The sequence below is a fragment of the Diorhabda sublineata genome, chromosome 2 (assembly GCF_026230105.1).
Source record: "Diorhabda sublineata isolate icDioSubl1.1 chromosome 2, icDioSubl1.1, whole genome shotgun sequence".
Taxonomy (NCBI): domain Eukaryota; kingdom Metazoa; phylum Arthropoda; class Insecta; order Coleoptera; family Chrysomelidae; genus Diorhabda; species Diorhabda sublineata.
In genome coordinates this window covers 7,030,360-7,049,280 of record NC_079475.1, presented here as the reverse complement: position 1 = coordinate 7,049,280, position 18,921 = coordinate 7,030,360, and the positions used below count along the sequence as shown (strand labels likewise).

At 30.7% G+C, this 18,921-nt stretch overlaps 1 protein-coding gene across 5 annotated transcripts; it reads left to right on the top strand.

Moving 5' to 3' along the window:
- Positions 1–761: 761 nt before the first annotated feature.
- On the top strand, positions 762–18,607 carry LOC130440837 (MPN domain-containing protein CG4751-like). 5 transcript variants are annotated; one of them, XM_056774197.1, is made up of 9 exons: positions 762–1,293; positions 1,430–1,552; positions 2,092–2,148; positions 5,929–6,081; positions 6,602–6,851; positions 7,580–7,682; positions 9,685–9,854; positions 9,911–10,159; positions 12,663–18,607. In XM_056774197.1, exons 2-9 carry the CDS (start codon positions 1,430–1,432, stop codon positions 13,781–13,783), a joined length of 2,226 nt encoding a protein of 741 aa, XP_056630175.1. In that variant the 5' UTR covers positions 762–1,293; the 3' UTR covers positions 13,784–18,607. The 5 variants fall into 5 exon arrangements, with proteins under 5 accessions (XP_056630175.1, XP_056630177.1, XP_056630179.1 ...); XM_056774199.1 differs by lacking the exon at positions 1,430–1,552 and having other exon boundaries at positions 1,146–1,293; XM_056774198.1 differs by lacking the exon at positions 762–1,293 and having other exon boundaries at positions 1,451–1,594.
- Positions 18,608–18,921: the final 314 nt, after the last annotated feature.

Genomic DNA, 18,921 nt, shown 5'->3' with positions numbered 1-18,921 from the left:
TCTGTTTCTTCGTAACACAATCTATGAGTTAACGATAGTAACTCCGCGCGAAAAATAATTGAACAATTGAATAGTTAATACTATTATTTACTAGATATTTTGAAAATTACTCGATACTGAAAAAAAATTCATGATTTCAATTGAAGCATCAGAATAATATCGATGTATGGAATAGAAAAAGATCGATTTGCTTTCTAAACAACCACCTCTAGTTTTGGCAATCATTTGTGAAAAAATATTTCAAACTACCTGAAATCCAATCAAAATAATTTATTTTCCCAAAACGTACGTACCCCATAGATTTAATATTTTAAATTTATGGCTTACTTAAATTTGTTGCAAAGGGTGTGTTCCACAACGCTTGAAATACTCTTTTAGTCCTTTCACATGTCAACTACGATCGTTGAGGTCAAGAAAAGAACGTCATAACTAACGGTCATGCAAAGCTCAGACGATCCGTGTGAAGGGGTGGGTCGAAGAGAGCGTTAAGAGAATAAGCGGCGTTTTCAAAACTCAAAGCAACAGAGATATCAACCGTAGACATTCAATTTTTCAACCAATATTTAAGAAAATTCACTGTTATGACTCATAAATTGTAACCTAATATATTGAAACTTTTATTTTATTTTTCTACCTGATCATTTGTTACTATTTACCTCACCGCTAAGAACGCTCCATAATTAATTTTACTTGTATTACGATTCATCATGAGCATGATTCTCACGAATGCTTAGTGGAACGCATTAGAAAAATATCCAGGTGTCAATGCTGTCAGAAAACCAAGAGTGTTAGAATTAGGGTTGAATAATTTTAAAGAAGACATCGAATTTATGGAAAAATTAATTTTCAAAATTCATTTATTGTGAATAACTTCTCCTAATTTCTACTAAAATACACTATATTAATGTTATTGAAGTTTTTATATCTCGGAAAAATATTGAAAGCTTGAATATCAAAGATGTGCTACTTCCTGTTATGATTGGCTTGCGTTTACCTCTCTTAAAAGCCACAAAAACCTTGACTAAATTGACACATTCTTTCTTAAATGTCGAGAGTGTAATCAATCTCAAGAAACTCATTTATGTCCTTTTCTAAATAAATGAAACAAGAGGAAACAAAAATTGGGAGGTAAAACCGATGCAAGAACGGATCACGCCCGTTGTCAGTTGTTATCATTTGGCATGTTGACAAGGCAAACTAAAAATATTTAATGATAAACGTTTGTTTATGTGTAAATAAATGTTTAGTGGTCAATTTCGAACGTCTTAGGGATTTTCGAATTCCTGAATAAAGGTATATTATTGTTTAATATATTTGAGGTTGATGGTGTATAGTATTTTCATTTTGTTAGCTTTTAGCTTTTTTGGGTGTCAGAATCTTTTAATATTACTGGCATTATTTTCTTCTATTAACACATGTTTCTCTTAAGATGCAGTCACAGCTTGAAGCAGCATTATTAGGTCAAACTTCTCAAAGCAATAACCAAGATGTGGATGAAAACAAAGACAATAATTCTCAAGGAAAAGAAAATGAAGAGACGGAAGAAATTGAGGTTTCTTTGTTGATTTTACTTGATTGATTGTATTTTGCATGGGTTGAGTATATTTTCCTACTTTCTTTTATTATTTAACTTTGCTTTTATAATGTAGTTAGAACTGCATGTACTGATGGCTTTATTTATTTAAATATCAGTTCTACTTTCAAGCATTATTGCTTTATATGCATTTATTATGTAATTATTGCAAGAAATTACTTATATTTGCTGGAGTGATCTATTTTACCCATTTTTGAAACAAAATATCATATAATAATTGAAATTTATAGAGTACTTAGTTACACTAGCAAAAGTAGTACAGAAATATTTACATGCAAATGAAAAGAAATATTCTCAATAATATGATTTTGTTTTGAAATACAGCGTGTTTTAATAATTACTTTTGTGTAATGATATAGTTTTTTTTTCACCTTTGAAATACCATGTAGATAGCAGTCTCCTTAATGCGAAATCGGAATATATAGTTAGCTTATTAATAGATAATAGATTAAATCAGATTATCATTAAAACTTTGTATCTATATTTAAATATTTCAGAAGTCGGGAATGAGAGTAAATGGTCGAATTAAGTCACCTTCAATACAGACGGACAAGGTAATAAATTTTATTCTTTTGCTTTATTAAATCACATTTAAATTCATTATAACAAAATATATATTGAAAATTTTTATTACATCAATAATTAAGTAGGATACAAAATTTGGAAGACCTAAATGATTTCTTATCAATGGATGGACATTTGACTACTGAAGGATAAAAAATAGTTCTAGTGGAAATTATAATAAAAATTCAACAAAACACATAAAGTTAGAATAATTAAAAAAAATTTATTAAAAAAAGAAACGCCATGTGAAGAAAATTGGGATATTATTTGATTTATTACAAGAGAAATTTATATAAGAGGAATCAAATCGAGAGATAAGATAAAAAATAATAGCGAAACATACATTGAAAAATTGGAGTAACAATAAAAATGTAGGTGAAAGATGGAAAGACAAGAGGATACAATTTAGTAGTTAAAAGGAGGACAAAGATGTAGTAAAAAATATAAAAATGTAAAGAATAAAAAACAAAACTAAAAATTGATCTACAAGAAGAACAAGAAGACTAAAGCAAAGAAAATGGTGAGGATGAGAAGAAAAATTATAAAAATCTAAGAAAAATGAGAAAATAAGGCAGAAAACTCTAGAAATTGGTTTGTAAGAAGAATAAATTGAAAAGAAATGGAAGAATAAAAAATTTAACCATAAAACCTATTTAGGAAAAGAGTAAATCAAACAAAAAGAAGAGAATGATGGAGAAAATTGACACAATTCATGTACATGTAGAACATATGGGGAGATAAAAACAAATTGAAACCATTGGAAACAAAAGTATAGAAATTGGTCAGAAAGAGAAGAAACTTGGAGAAAATGGAAAGAATAAGTGAGGAAACTTTAGAAATTGATCTACACAAAGAATAAATTGAAGATAATGGAGATAATAACATAGAAAAGTATACAATTGAAGGACAAAATGAATAAATATTATAAATTTGATCTGAAAAAGAAATAATTTGAAGAAAATAAGTAATAATAATAATAAAAGAATGAGTTATGGAACTATAGAAATTGATGATTAAGAAGAATAAATTGAACAAAATCCAATAAAATGAAGAGAAGAAAAGAGGAAATTATAACAATTGAATATAAGAAGAAAAATTGAAGAATATAGGGGGAGTTAGAGATAAAACTTTATGAAAATGGATAAAAAAGATTAATCAATGAAACTTGAGAGAATAATAAGAAATACTATAGAAGAAATAAGAATGGAGACTATAAAAATTGATGAAGTAAATCAAAGAGAGTGGAGACAATAGAAAATTAAATTTTGAAAATAAAAATAAGGAAGGAAACTCTAGAAATTAACAAGAAAAACATGGAGAGAATAATAAAGGAAACTATCAAAACTTGGGCTCGAATGTATGATATCTAAATATTATAAAAACTGATTTCCAACAAGAATCAAAGAGCAAAAAAAAATAAAGAAATTTTCGAGAGAATGACATGTGGAAAGGGTAAACTGAGAAAGACAAAAGGACTCTAAGAATAGAAACTACAAATAATTAACTAATTGCGTTAATTACTCTAAAATAAAGAATGAAAAAATTGAATATGTTAATAAAAACAAATTCTGGTACCTCATAATGAATCAGATGATAACAAGAAAAAAAGATATTTTTTAAAATTTATGCTTGTTTAAAAAAAGTATGCAGAACTTAGTAAAAAGTTTCTTCTTTTTCCAAATACTTTACAGGGCCAGCACTTAATTGACTTTTGTGTCTAAACGTTTGTTGTAAGTGAATTTATGTTCTGGAAACTATTGTCATCCTTTTATATATTTATACATAATATTTAGGAAGAGAGACATGCCAGCAAAGAAAAAATATTATGTTCGATAACCTGGCCATTGTCTGTATGATTACGTAGTTATAGGATATACACTAGTGCCCTACAATGATTACAAACTGTTCCAAAAGGGCTTCGGATTGAAAGCAGTGAACAAAAAAAAATGATTGAAAAGTGGTCAGATGAGTTTAAAAAAATTTCCAAATAGTTCTGTATTTTTACAAAGTTCTTTGATTAATGTGACTTAATGTGACGGTGCATGGATTTTGTAATGTCATTTTAATGAAATATTGACAAGAATAGAAGAGACAATTTTATTTTATAGCTTATACATATTTCAAAGGTGAAAACCAAGCCATTTAAATTCATTTGTATTGGATATACTATAATTTGAATTTGTCATTCTATTAGTTATTTTCCTGGTATCTCGATCAGTGGAATAGCTAGATGTGGGCAAAGTGAGCCCCCACACCTTACCACAGGCAACTGAATAACTTTTACACCTCAAATTAAGAGGGTATTTGTTTGGGTTGATGTAATAGTGGTTGCAGCTACCTTCTAAAACAGTGTAGCTAGGCTTGGGCAAAGTGGGCTCCTACACCTTACCACAGGCAACTTAATAACTTTTACACCTCAAATTAAGAGGGTGTTTGTTTGGGCAGATGTAATAGTGGTTGCAACAACCTTCTACAACAGCGTTACTACGTGTGGACAAAGTGAGCCCCCACACCATACCACAGATAACTAAATAATATTTACCACTCACATTAAGAGGGTTTTTGTTTGGGGACATGTAAGAGTGATTATAACTACCTTCTAAGACATTGACTGTTAGATTGATGGAATACCAGACCTGTCAGGAATTATTAATAACATACGTTGCATTAGAGAAGAAAGGGGTCTTGCTAATGCTACTTCTTCCAAGCCTACACTTTTTATTCCAACTTATTGTTTAGCTTCATTTGGTATTCTCTGTTATTCCTAGATTGTTATGTGATGTTACATAATGACAAACATAATTTTTTGGTCTGTGTTAGGCTGCCTTAAACCTATCTGAGTATCGATTGTGGTTGTAATGGTTATATTGAGTTTCATGTAAAAATGTTACATTTGCTTGTTGAAAAGGAATATTTTTACTTAGAAGTATGTCTCTGACTATTAGAGAGATAGTTACAATGTTTGGTGTGGGAAAACTAAGTGTTTCCAAGAGTTTTAAAAACATTACAAGATTCTGGTCTTTGTCAAATCCAAATCTAACAACTGATGAATTCTTAATAAGAAATTCAAAAGAAGACGAGCCCAGATCTTCAATAGGGCTTCTTGAGTACCTAAACTGTAACAAGTAGGCTTTTTGAAGTAGAACGAATGACAAGAAAATCAAAAAACAAATCAGAATATAATCATGGAATGTTGATAAATGGCAAAAAGTGATTTTCAGTTATGAAACACATTTATATGTACAGAGACACCAATTAATATCCAACAGACTTTTGAACACCCTTTTAAAACATGTTTTGGATTTTTTCATAACAAATCAGTCCAGACATTTATACAAGAAAATGAGTGAAAAGTGCTTGATTAGCAATGCCTATGTGTGTCTTTAAGGTCATTTCTGCCAAAGGGGAACATACTTCATACTAAAAGCAAAGCAAAAATTTCGAAATAAATTTGTTTTTCATTATTTTGAGGCAGTATAATCACTATTCTTGATGTGTTTCGCTTTTCTGATATATTTTAATGCCTGTTATAAAGTATTATGAGAACTGGAATGTTAGACTTGTCAATTATGCCCTTAGTGCACGATCTTGTGACACTCTACACCTGATAGGTTTAATCTCTTATTAAAATAAAGATTTCCACGTTATTCTCCTAGTTCTAACTATTTTTTTTCTTGGGTTACTTTTGTATAACATCTGCCTTGCGTTACATATTACCTTCTGCCATGTTTGAATAAAATTTTTGGAATCCTGTGGATTTTTTGTTTCAGGAAAGTGTAGAAGCTGCAAAAATTCAGCCTATAAAACCACCGGCGCCGCCAGTTTTTGGCAGGGAGTCTAATAACAGGACAGTAACACTGCAGAATTTACTTTCTGCAGGTATTTTGCAGCCCGGTCCTGGGGCTATGACAATAGAGTATTTGGTAAGTATTTTTTTAACTTTTCTTATGGAAATGTTCGTAGATAAAATTGATTTATTACTTAAGACTTAATTATACCACTAATTACAATACCAAAAACTGATCCTGCTCTAAGATAACACTTCATTAACATCCAGAGTACTTGTATTGTACGCCTAGTTGCTCTATTAAGAACTCCTGCCTTATTTATACTCTTGTAATGACTCTAGAACATTGTAGAAACTTTTGTCCAATTACAGTTAACTTCTTCCATAAATACATTATAGAACATTCATGGCTACCCAATGAAAGCCACATGCCATCTATATTAGTTTTCATTTAATTAAATTATGACCAGCGCCGTGAGATGGCGTGCGAATGTGTACCCGTAACATTATTAATCATCTAAAAAAAATAAATAACCAAGTAATTGGCACTAAGTATGTTGTTCTCAAGATTTAGAAATTTCTAGAAACTTTTCTGATGCTTACCGATTTAGATAACTTTATGTGATTGAGTTTTATTTAAATATTTTTTAATGTAGGGTCAAAAATTCGTTGGTGATCTTCTTGAAGACGGAAAAATCCGTAGTCAAGAAACGAATACGGTTTTTGCTTCGCCCAGTGCTTGGGCAATAGCTTGTAAGAGGTTCATTAATCCCGATAAAAAATCCGGTTGCGGTTGGGCTTCTGTGAAATATAGAGGGAAAAAATTGGATGCTTTCAAGAACGTGTGGTACAAAAAGAAGAAAGAAGAAGACGAAAAACAGGAAAAGCTAATGAAAGAGAAAGAAGGTAAGTATTATATGATAATATTTTTTCAATTAGACAACGAAATCAGAATTTATTAAGAAAATGCAAAAATAAGTTCTTTAGGGGAGAGCTGGAAGATGAATGATCAGCAAAATCGCTGGATCTATCACGTTATGAGGAGGTTATCAAAATTAGATTACAAAATTTATATTTCTGTTATTTGGTTGAATTTGGATTAAAATTTTTCCCCACCCTGTATGAAATATTTTATTTGAAACGTCGTGGTATAGAGATTTGGAAAACTTTTCGAATGAGGTGTCATAATCAACTTTTTACGGGATTTTTTAAAAAATATAGTAGTTTTGAAAATAATAATTCATTGCATATTTTTTTGTTCACTGTGTATAAAAAATATTGTACTGATTAAAATAATTTTTCCAGTTAAAAATAAAACTTGGAGTGAATTTTTTATTTAGGTCATCGAAGACAACTAGAAATATTCTAATAATTAGTCATTTAGCTTTTAAATATCCAAACAGCTTTTATTGTTGTTTTGTTAATTTAGTGGAATTTCAATTATGAATTTGGAAATTTTCAAATGTAAAAAATATTAACAGCCATTTTGAATTTATTGTGTCACTTTATTAGACAATGCAGAAATATTTAGTTATAATTTAAATCCATATAATTTGGAATCAAACACTTAAATACTCAAATACTACTATATTTATTGAATTTACCAGGGCATTTAACAGTGTAATACATTTTAGCCGCTAATATGGAACAGTTACTGCAAAGAAGCATGATGAATTCCATGATGTATCAACGAATGGTATTGAAGCACAATACCATCACAAATAGAACAATTACACAGTAAGTATATTTATATCTTTTTATTGCTTTTTAATTATTCATTTTTTTAATATTTATGTGAATTTTTAACCCCCACAAAGCTTTAGTTGAAATGTGTATGTTATAACCAATACCCATAATTAACAAAATTGCTCAAACCAATAATAAAAATTTTGAGAATTAACCGTGTATTGAGAAAAAAATGAATACAAAGGAGTTACATAGTTAAAATATCAACTCTACACTTATGTACTCTTGAAATGAAAAAGAGAAACTTATCCGGAGAAAGCTAGGTTGTTGTAGTTCTGAACTTTGATCTAACGTAGAGGTTCTCAAACTTCTTTTCCTCGTGGGGACCATATTCAAAATATTATTGTTTTCGGTGTTACACTGTTTCACTGTTACTACATTCTAACCATATTCCCAAAATATATCAAAAGACGTGAAGATCTAACGATGGAAATATGTGTGGGCTCCTGTTAAGTGTAACATGGTCCTTTGGAATTACACCTGAACCACTTGTGGTTCAAGGATGGCAATTTTCTTATACATCCATTGCTTGGAGCTCTGGAGTTCATTTGAACTACTTTGGAATTAACTAATTAATTAACTATAGAATTAATTAATTATAGAATTAATTAATTGTAGTAGTGTAAACAGTGTGTTTAGTGTGAATCTAACCAATGGTTGTAGAAATTCCAACTTATGTTAATTCTGATTCGATGCTCTGGGATTTCACACAAATCAGTTTTGGAATCACTGGTTTAAGGATGACACTTCACTTATACGTCTGTTAAGTGTTGCATGAACCTTTGGGGTTGATTTGAACTACTTTTGGAATAACCTATCTAAGGATGAAAATTTCTGTATACACCTATCAATTCTGACTTGGTGATCTGTGGTTTCACCTGGATCACTTTGGGAATCACTCTTTGAGGTTATATTCTGAAATAGATTGTAGATGTTGTCGTATCTTTATCCTAGAATGACTTTTTGAGGTTATATTCCGAAATAGCCAATAGACGTTGATGCTTCTTCACACTACAAGTACTTTTGCAGGTTATATTCTGAAATAGTCTATAGATGTTGACATATCTTCACTGTATTAAGACTTTTTGAGGTTATGTTCCGAAATAGCCTATTTACGTCGACGTTTCTTTATCCTACAAACAATTTTTGAGGTTATATTCTGAAATAGCCTATAAATGGTGACTTTTATTTACACTACCAGCAATTATGAGGTTATATTCTGAAATAGCCTATAGTCGTTGACATATGTTTACCTTATTAAGACTTTTTGAGCTTATGGTCTGAAATAGACTATTTAAGTCGACGTTTCTTTACCCTACAAACACTTATTGAGGTTATATTTCGAAATAGGCCAACGTTGATGCTTCTTTATACTCCAAGTAATTTTTCAGGTTATATTCTGAAATAACCTACAGACGGCGACTTTTCTTTGAACTACAAACGATTATGAGATTATATTTTGAAATAGCCTATAGATGTTGACATATCTTTACTATTATTAAGACTTTTTGAGGTTATATTTCGAAATAGCCTATAGACGTTGATATTTCTTTGCGCTACAAGTATTTTTTCAGGTTATATTCTAAAATAGCCTATAGACATTGACGTATCTTTATCTTAGATTGATTTTTTGAGGTTATATTATGAAATATCCTACAGACATTGACGTATATTTACCCTAGAAAGACTTTTTGAAGTTATATTTTGAAATAGCCTACAGACGGTGACGTTTCTTCACACTACAAACATTTTTGAGGTTAGGAAATAATTTTCCAGGTTATGTTCTAAAATAACCCATAAATTTATAATATATCAGTGATAGTTTGAAATAATAAATGTTGCCAAGGTCAAATGTATGAAAAGCAAATGTTTTAATGTACTTGAACATAACTTATATGCGCGAAAGTAATATTACCAATTACAAACTTAGCTTTCAGTATTTTCAATTTGGCGCAATATTATTAAAAATGGATTTTTGAACAATTTTTTCTAGCGACACAAATACAATGATAGAATGCGTGCCATTTTCGAACTTAGGAAAATTACAACCCTTCTTAATCACCATGACAACAAATTCGGCGTTTCTAATGGATTTTCATTGTCATTTAACAAAATCTGAAGTGTCCGGTTACCTGGCCGGCAGTTGGGAACCCAGTACCCAAAGTAAATAATTTCATGTAAATTTCATATATAGGGTGATTATCGAAGTTTATTTACAGATTTATATGTGAAACGAGCGTTTCCTTGTCGATGCACGAAAAAAGACAGGACGAATTCTCGGTACGTGGAAACCGAAATAAAAAGAACGATGGAAAGAGAAAAACTTTCGTTGGTAGGATGGTATCATTCTCATCCCACCGCCGCAGCAGCACCGACATTACGAGACATCGACGCTCAACTAGAGTACCAAATTAAAATGAAAGGTGTTAAAGATAACAGTTATACACCTTGCATAGGAGTTATAATATGTAAGTTATTAGATTTTTTAGGTTCCTAGTAAATCGATTTTCATTTTCTTAAAAAAAATATGGTAAAAAAAATTGTATTAGTTTCAGGACTTTCAGGACTCATTTACATATAATTCTAGATTTTTCAGAAGTTTCAAATTATTTTTTTTTCATTTATCCAAAAAAATATATAAAAATTGTTTTTACTGCTTAAAACAATCACACTTTCTCTCAAAATTGACCTTTCCTCTAATATTTGTAGCGTTCTTGTTGTTTGTACTCATTCAAGTTTAACTCATCTAATTCTATGTTTGAATTCTGGTAGGTCTCCAACAGTAATCTGCTAGATGGACTTTTTTCCCATTTCTGTTAAGGAAATGTCCTGATGAAATCTTTCGTCTTATTCATCACTCACAGCACCCAAATTCTCGGGAAAGAAATCCGTATGAGAGTGCAAGATATCTATTTTAAATGACATAACCTAACCAAAGCATTGTATGAAATTATAAGCCCATTAATTAAGTATTTGTAATTTTCTGCTCTACATCCTTTAGAGACACCCCAAGCCAGTAAAACCTGTATTACAGTCATGGTTTGCGCTAACTTGCGTTACTTATTATTCAGAAAACAAAGCACCCTAAATGTTTTAAGGGTATAAGCAAGCTCCCAGTTATATACAAAAATAAAAAAAATCCTGGTTGGAAACAGAGATTTTTGATGACTCGTATTGGAACGTTTTTATCTCACAGGTGAAAAGACACCCAACAAAAAACAAGTTCAACCGGTAAAGTGCTCTTACTCATAGATACACCAACTCACCCATCAGACGTCGTTTTGAGCTCATATGATGGCAAGTTCAATGTTTTGTTTTTTCCTTCAAATGTGATTTCAGTCCTACAACCAAAGTACCAGGGTTTAGAAACATTTAAACGTTTCTACAGAAAGCGATTGCTTCAAATACTGTGTCCTAAACTACGAGTCTCGCAAGAAAATGGTGAAACTGATCCAGATAACCCTCAAAACAACAAGAAAGTAATGTTCCGGATACAGATGGTGACTTTTCTTTACACTCCCAACAATTATTAGATTATATTCTGAAATAGCCTACAGAAGTTGACATATCTTTACGTTATTAACACTTTTTGAGGTTATGGTCCGAAATCACCTATTTAAGTCGACGTTTCTTTACCCTACAAACACTTTTTGAGGTTATATTTCGAAATAGCATCTAGACGTTGATGCTTCTTTACACTACAAGTACTTTTTCAGGTTCTGAAATTACCTATGAAATAAGATAAATCTCAAAGAGACACCAGGTTTTGAGGAGTGTGACAATATAAACTTGGTTATCAGATTCCTCTGATGAAAAAATTGTGCAGCAGATAAAGAACGATAATCAGGAAGAGTTCTGACCCACGAGAGGTGTTTACCTGTTTGGAAAAAGCTATAAAGTGGCTAGAATGTTAAACTGAGTGTAACACCATTCAGCTTAGTGTTCTTTAAATTCTATATCACTATAATTAAGGCAGAACTCAAGAATGGACTGCTGGTAGTGCCGAAAGCGAGTTACAAATATATGAAGTGTTAATTGATGAATATGATGAGCAAGATGAAGACAATAGAGTTGAAACTCTCGCCTCCAAAAAAATTAGAGAATCAGAGGCAGTAGAAGCTTTAAACATTGCTTTGAAGTGGGCTGAAGATAACCAATTTGATAGCCACAAAGTTATGTTTCAAGAAGAATTAACTAATGTTTTATTTTAACTTGTTTTTCTTACTTGGTTGTAATTTTCAACATGTACATTTTTGTCTTTATGCTTTAATGCAAAAAAATATTAGTTAAACCAAGGTTAACCAAGTGTTTTATTACCATTGAATATGGCATCTGGACAGGGTCTTGTTTTTGCCTCTTCGGATTACAGAGGCCCTAGTGTACTTGTTTTTTAGTTGGAATTCCCTATAGTTTTGGGAATTTATTTCACTTTTATATTGACGAGAGAATTTTAGGTTAAATAGAATGAGCTAAATGAATGTTTCAGTTTATCATTCCTAGTAGTAGTAGTAGTTGCGTAGCTAGGCGTTGTCGAAATTGGTCCTAGCACTTGACGGGACCTGGACAATTATAAATTACTAAAATCTATATGAAAAACAATTTTTTTGCAGCAAACTTTTAGTTTTATATATTATATATATTTAATTAAATTCTGCTCGCTAGTTGTAGATAATCTACCAGGTATAGTATCTTGATGAGGTTTAGATTTCAGAGGTGCTTGGTATGCCGATAATACTTACTTAAAACCTTAAATTTAATTAATTAATAAACTTTTATTAGTAAAAAATTAATAAATAAACATTTGAAGTCATAAAACCATGAAAAATCCTTAAATGAGTTATATTCCCACATATTTTTTCATAATTACACTGAAAGAGCGAAAATTTTAAAGAAAATTCATTGAATATCGATAAAAAAATCCAGTTGGTATAAAATTTTTTGTAGAAAATAATTTTTTTTTTAATATTTCAGCTCCATATAATTACGATACCCCATCATTGGAATCGAGTATAGTAGCCTATTGGGTCGTACCGCCTCCAGAATCCAAACCGAACGAATACGGTCGACCGATGCTTATGTCATACAGTGTGATTCAAGATTCGGTTGTTTCTCCTCATATAAAAGACGAAATGAAAAAGTGCATCGAATATTATAAAAAAGAGACTGACTATATAAATTTTACAGACGTTTATATGGGAACGACGTGCTACGTTGACAAATTAAGGACTACTCTAATGTCTAAATTCCCTCGAGAAGAATCAGAAACTTCTCTTTGGAAATTTATAAAAGAACTTTTAGGTTTACCCGTGGAAGAAAAAGAACCTTTGATAAGTATACCGACCGTATCGAAACCTAGCCAGTTTTTCCATACTTTCACACCCCCACCGTCTAATTACATGTTACCTTCCGATATATCGAGTATGTTGTATAATTCCGGCAAGTTTCCCACCGCCACGAGTCTACTAGGTCTACCGGATCCGATGGCGCATAGTACGCTAGCGGCTAACAATATGTTTTTACAAAGTAATTATTTTAAAATGCAAGATATGTTTAAATCGTTTTCGTCCGAAGCTCATCTACCTCCACCGCCAGTTCCTCCACCTCAAAGAATGAGAAGCGACAAGGCGCATCCGACTAGCAGCGCCACTTTGGGAGCCCCGTCGACTTCTTCGCCGAAACTACCATCCGAAACTAGAACGAAAAAGAATCACTACCACAAATCAAAACGGGAATATCCCCAACATGAATTCACCATGCCCAAGATACCCAAAGAAGGATTTTCGATGACTGATTACATATCTTCGTTGGGAAAGGCTACGGTGACGAAACCGGAGTTTTTAATGCCCGATTTGAGTAGTATAAACAAACATCTGAACGAATTTAGTTTAAGTATGGGTAGGAAAAAAGATTACGGCGAAAAACCGTCTAAAATACCGAAATTGAATTATTCCAGCGGTACGCTAGATTTGAGTTTTACGAAAAAACCTCCTACCTCTTCATTTATTTCGGACGTACCGACAGATCTTACCGTCAGTACGAGCAAAAGGGTGAATGAAGGTGAAAGTAAACCGTTGAATCTAAGCGCGGGGTAGTTAGTAGGATATAAGACGATTGTTTTCAGGTTTAAATGCTCTAAGACGGTTGAGTGTGTTATTGACAGATGACGGCCTTTTTTCTGGTTTTAATGAGATCTGGTGGGGTATAGGAAATGATGGTTGAACAGACGATAGCGAACGGTTAGATAAAATATTGTAAAAAATAAATACGGAAACCGATAAGTAAATATATTTTTTAGTAACATCCCTTTAATAATGAGATAAGTTCGGTGTATTCAAATCTAGTAACGGATATTTATACTGTGAAGCGGAGGGGAAATCTCTATCTACTAGTGTGCAGCTGGAATACACTAAAACCCACTCTACTCATATCTCCTGTAAACTTGCACTCCCTCGCAGTATCCGCCGTCAGGCATTACTTTCTAGCAGAGGCATTAGCTGATTTGCTTTTGATAGTTTCCTCACGTCTTCCAAATGATGCTGATTAATCTGAGGTTCAGGATTCTTCTTGTTCCCTTACTTCATTGTCTTCTAGTGCATCATTCGGTCGTTTTCTTCTTTCGACATCTTCCGATCATACTTAAAACAGTTACTGTAACATTTTTTGAAACAATGATAACTACCATCTTAAATTATTTCCAGTTATACAGGATGTCTCAAAAGCAGTTAAACCAATCAAATATATAATTTTTTTTAATGAATCGTTCTATATTTAATTCATGCTTCCCCCAATCGTTGCTGGTTAATTTTGGGATCAGGATGATAAGTTGTACTTTGTTTTCTTTTTCTCACTTCTTCTTCCTACTGCATCATCTGGTCGTCTTCTTTTTTCAATATCTTCCGGTTATACTTATACAGAGTGAGTGTATTTATACGGTCTCTAATGGGCGACTGGTGACATTTTTTGAAACACCAATTATAACTACCATCTTAAATTGTTTCCAGTCATACAGGTTGTTTCAAAAGTAGTTAGACGAACCAAATATACGATTTTTTTAAATGGAATGTTCTATATTTGATTCCATTATTGAAAAAAAGTTTTATAGTTCTTGAAGTATTCAATTTTTTTGGTGAAATGAAAGTTATTTGATAGGGGGTATGAAATAGCCTCTCTACCCATTTTTTTCTCTTATATTGTCATGCAGTTCCATGTGGTTTATCCTTTGGGATGACGGGACTAATGTAAAATGATCTATATCAAATGTTCACTCATTTTACTATCTAAATTATTAATTTAATAGGTTATACGTGTACATTTTGTTTTCTACAACTTATCATGCTCTTGCTTCTCCTCTTTTATATAAAGCTATCATATAGATGTATATTCCTAATATTTTATATGGTCTTCTCATGAATACTAGAATCTTCAGGTCAGGAATTTCTACTACTTCTATGTGTATTTTGCGTTCTTCTAACTATTCGAGTTTATCTTGTATAATACTAACACTAACAGGTGTTTCTTCATTTATTGAGCTACTTAGAGACTTTGGTAATGTTCACGAAATACCATTATTGGTGGTAAAAAATTATTCGATTCAACAAGTAGCTGATTGTATTCCCAGTTCATTACTTGTTTCAGAATTAACTTTTTTGGTAATTATTTTTCTGGGCTTCTGTACAGTGGTAGTTTCAGTCTCATCGAATTTTAAGTTGTTTGTGCCATTCCAAACCTACATTTTTATTATCGTGCTAAAATTCTGGAAGTTCCATATTAGCTACTACCAGTTCGTATGCCCGAACACCTTTTTTGATTTACCATAGCTACTTTAGTACACTGGATTTCATATTCAGCTACGCTATTTTCTTGAACCTTGAACTATAATTTTTAGTGAACTTCATCTCCAAAGTTTTTCCTTTCTTAAACGTATATATACAGTGTTGGAAATTTAACCCCAGTTCTTTCTGCTACTTTTTTAGTAAGTTTTTCTTCGATTACTAAATTCTATTGGAGTTTCATTGTAAAAATTTTCATTCGACAATGAAACTTTTCCCTACATTTACCACCAAGGTTAGGTTAAATAATTGAATAGTTTAAATTAATGAGATGATAAATTAATCATTAGAAGACAATTTATCGTTTAGAAAAAAAATACCCCATACAGAACGAGGCATTTAAGTATCCGGTGCTACTTGTTAAATGGATGTTATTCCGATCACCATTTTTTCTATCAGCCTAATATTGTTACTCCGAATAGAATTGGAAAATCTATTCGAATAAAACCCAAACACGTTTAATTGAATTTACAAATTGAGGAAAGTATCGGTTTCCGTTTTATATAAATTTTTCTCCCAGAGAAACGAAAGTTTATTTTTGTAGAAATGACTACTGCTTTTTTTTTAAATATAGTTGGGAGATAAACGAATTTCAGTCTCTTTATCCACCAACTAAAGCGTTAAACTTGAATTTTTATTTACCTCTCTATAATACTAAATGTTCTTTGAAATTAAACATCAGTATTAGTATCACAAACAAAATTTTCGAGAGGAAACTGGCGTTGTAAATAAGATGAGTTTTCGACTTTTTTGATATTATATCTGTTTGAATGGTATTATAAATAATAAAACCCATTTCAATTATTAAAAATTTGTATGTATTTGATTAGGGTGAATTATACAAAGGTTTTCCTTGGTATTAGATCTGTTCAGATGTTATAAGAAATAATATAAACACTTTATTTTATCAACAATCACATTTCTAGCCCTTTCTCCTCATTTTTGTATGTTATTGTAGTGAAATATTTTGATTAGTTGCTATTCAAAACCCTTTTTTGGTAAAAATCTTACACCTGCTACGTTAATCCTTCACCTAACATCTTCTAGTCCTTTCTCCTCGTTTTTTTTTCTTTTTCGTTGTATTAAAATATTTTGGTTGTACTGAAGATTAGTTACTAACCAAATGTTTTTTGATATTAGATCTGTTTAAATTTTATTATAAATAATGAAAACCCCTTTTTTATCAACAACCCCACTTTTGCTACATTAATACTTTACACAATCTCTTCTACTCCTTTTTCCTCATTGATGTTGGTCACTGTATTAAAATCTTTTGATTGGTTGCTATCCAAATGTTTTTTTCCACTAAATCTATTTAATTAGTATTATAAGTAATTAAAACCCTTTTTTGACAAAAATCTTACACCTGTCATGTTAATCATTCAGCTAACCTTTTCTAGTCCTTTTTCCTCGTTGTTGTTTGTCACTGTATCAAAATATTTTGAATAATAATTAAAAAATCGTTTTTAAAACTGCCCTGTATTTATAAGGAATAGTGCAAAGTGCTACTGGTAATTAAAAAACTTTTGTAATAAAAAAAGGTCGAGTCTACCTATTCAAAGAATTGTATTTAACTTTTTGGACTATCAGCTCTTTAAATTATTATACATAATTCGGGTCCACCTTGTACGTTATTAATTAATGTTTCGAGTGATCAATGGTACTTTAATTTATATTTATATCGTACTTTTCTAAGTCCTAACATTTTGTTACATGCCACTTGATGAATATGACAAGAATAATGGTACTAATTTATTAAATTTTATATATTCTTATCGGTTCTTGTCAATTGTGCAAAATTTTGGATTTATCTAGTCGTGGGTAAAGTCAAGAGATCCTGTTACATGATATCTTGGTATTGATATTGGCACTAATTAATTCAATTATCAAATTCGGCACTTGTGTAAATTGAATCGATATGTGCAAAATGTTAGGCTTTTGACAAAAAAAATTGAACTGAATTTTTGTTTATTTGAGTTATTGTTGAAAAATTTTTGCAGTACAAGGGAGAAAAAGACTTGATACAAAGCAACTTAATGCATGGCAAAAGAAATTTGTAAACCTCTTCTTTCTTTCACAATAGTTTTGTAGCCTTTTCATTCTTCGATATCTTTTCTTATCTTGATTCTGGGTTGTCCCTCCACCTGTTTCGTGGTCGACCTCTACTCCTTATCTGATTAGAAATCAGTAAACTTGAATATTTATAGTACATTGGTCTTTCTGCACCTTCGAAACTATGTTGTAACCTATTATATATGGTACGGGGACTTTTTTAAATTTCCTCTCTTTTAATAATATTTTCCACAAATTCTTCGTTCATTGTTTTTTTTTAATTATTAACAAAAAACTAAAAAAATATTCACAATTCCAATAAAAAAGTTTTCAATACATTTTTCCAGACATTATTGCAGATAATCTGATCTACAACACAAACTGTAAGTTGAGAACACATCTTATAAATAATATATTTTCTCTCATAGTTGTCAAAATTTAATTAATGAGTACCATGTGATGTACAGGTATTTAGGTTGTGTGTACAGTGCCCAGTCTCCATTAATTTCGGTATTTTAACTATTTTTACTTAAAGCAGTTTTCAAGGGTATTTATTTTGTATTATATTTTTATATGTTTGCCTTTTAAGGATTCAACTTTTACTTATAAACAAATTGAATTCAGTCTATTGATTTTTTAAATCCTATTGACTGCGCCAATTGATTTATTCTCTTGTAAAATATTAATAATCTAATTCACATTTTATTTAGAGGGTGTTGTTTATAAATAGTTTTTTGTGTGAAATAAAATTATTTATAACTTTTTTTTTATATTTAAAAAAGTTTGTAATGGTGAAAATAATTCGAATAAATACCCTGATAATTTTAAAATCCACTGTATAGAGATGTTTATTAACTTAATGTATTATAATTTTTATGTGATATTTTTAACTATATTTATTATTTTTTTTTATTTTTACAGAGACTGAATTTTATGTGTTTGTACATGTTTTAATTTATGTCACACATTTTGTAATATGGCTTTTTTACCGAATTTTTATAGATTGTATATAAAATTGAAAATACATTTTTTATTCTTTTACATCGTTTATTTCTTTGCTCATAATACTCTAATACTTTTCATATTTATTCAAACACAATTCATTTTTAAACTTACATCTTAAACTAAATCCACAAAACTATTAAATTAAATTTAATTATTTTAAATTCAATTAAATGGACGCTACCAGCTCGACTTATTGAGTGATGTAATAAAAAGCAAAGTTGAAAAAGACATTAGAAAAAGTTATCAGCGAATAGAAAGAATAATATCACGACAAATCTTACTAGATAAATTTTGATTTTACACTTGTAAAGTGTAGAATGTAGATAGAGGAAGTTTTAGCAACT

Bases quoted from the DNA above. Each gene is read 5' to 3' on its own strand.
- LOC130440837 (XM_056774197.1), top strand. From the start codon at position 1,430: ATGCAGTCACAGCTTGAAGCAGCATTATTAGGTCAAACTTCTCAAAGC. The intron at 2,149-5,928 runs GTAATAAATTTT...TTTTTGTTTCAG, and splicing joins CTTCAATACAGACGGACAAG to GAAAGTGTAGAAGCTGCAAA. The intron at 6,852-7,579 runs GTAAGTATTATA...AATACATTTTAG, and splicing joins GCTAATGAAAGAGAAAGAAG to CCGCTAATATGGAACAGTTA.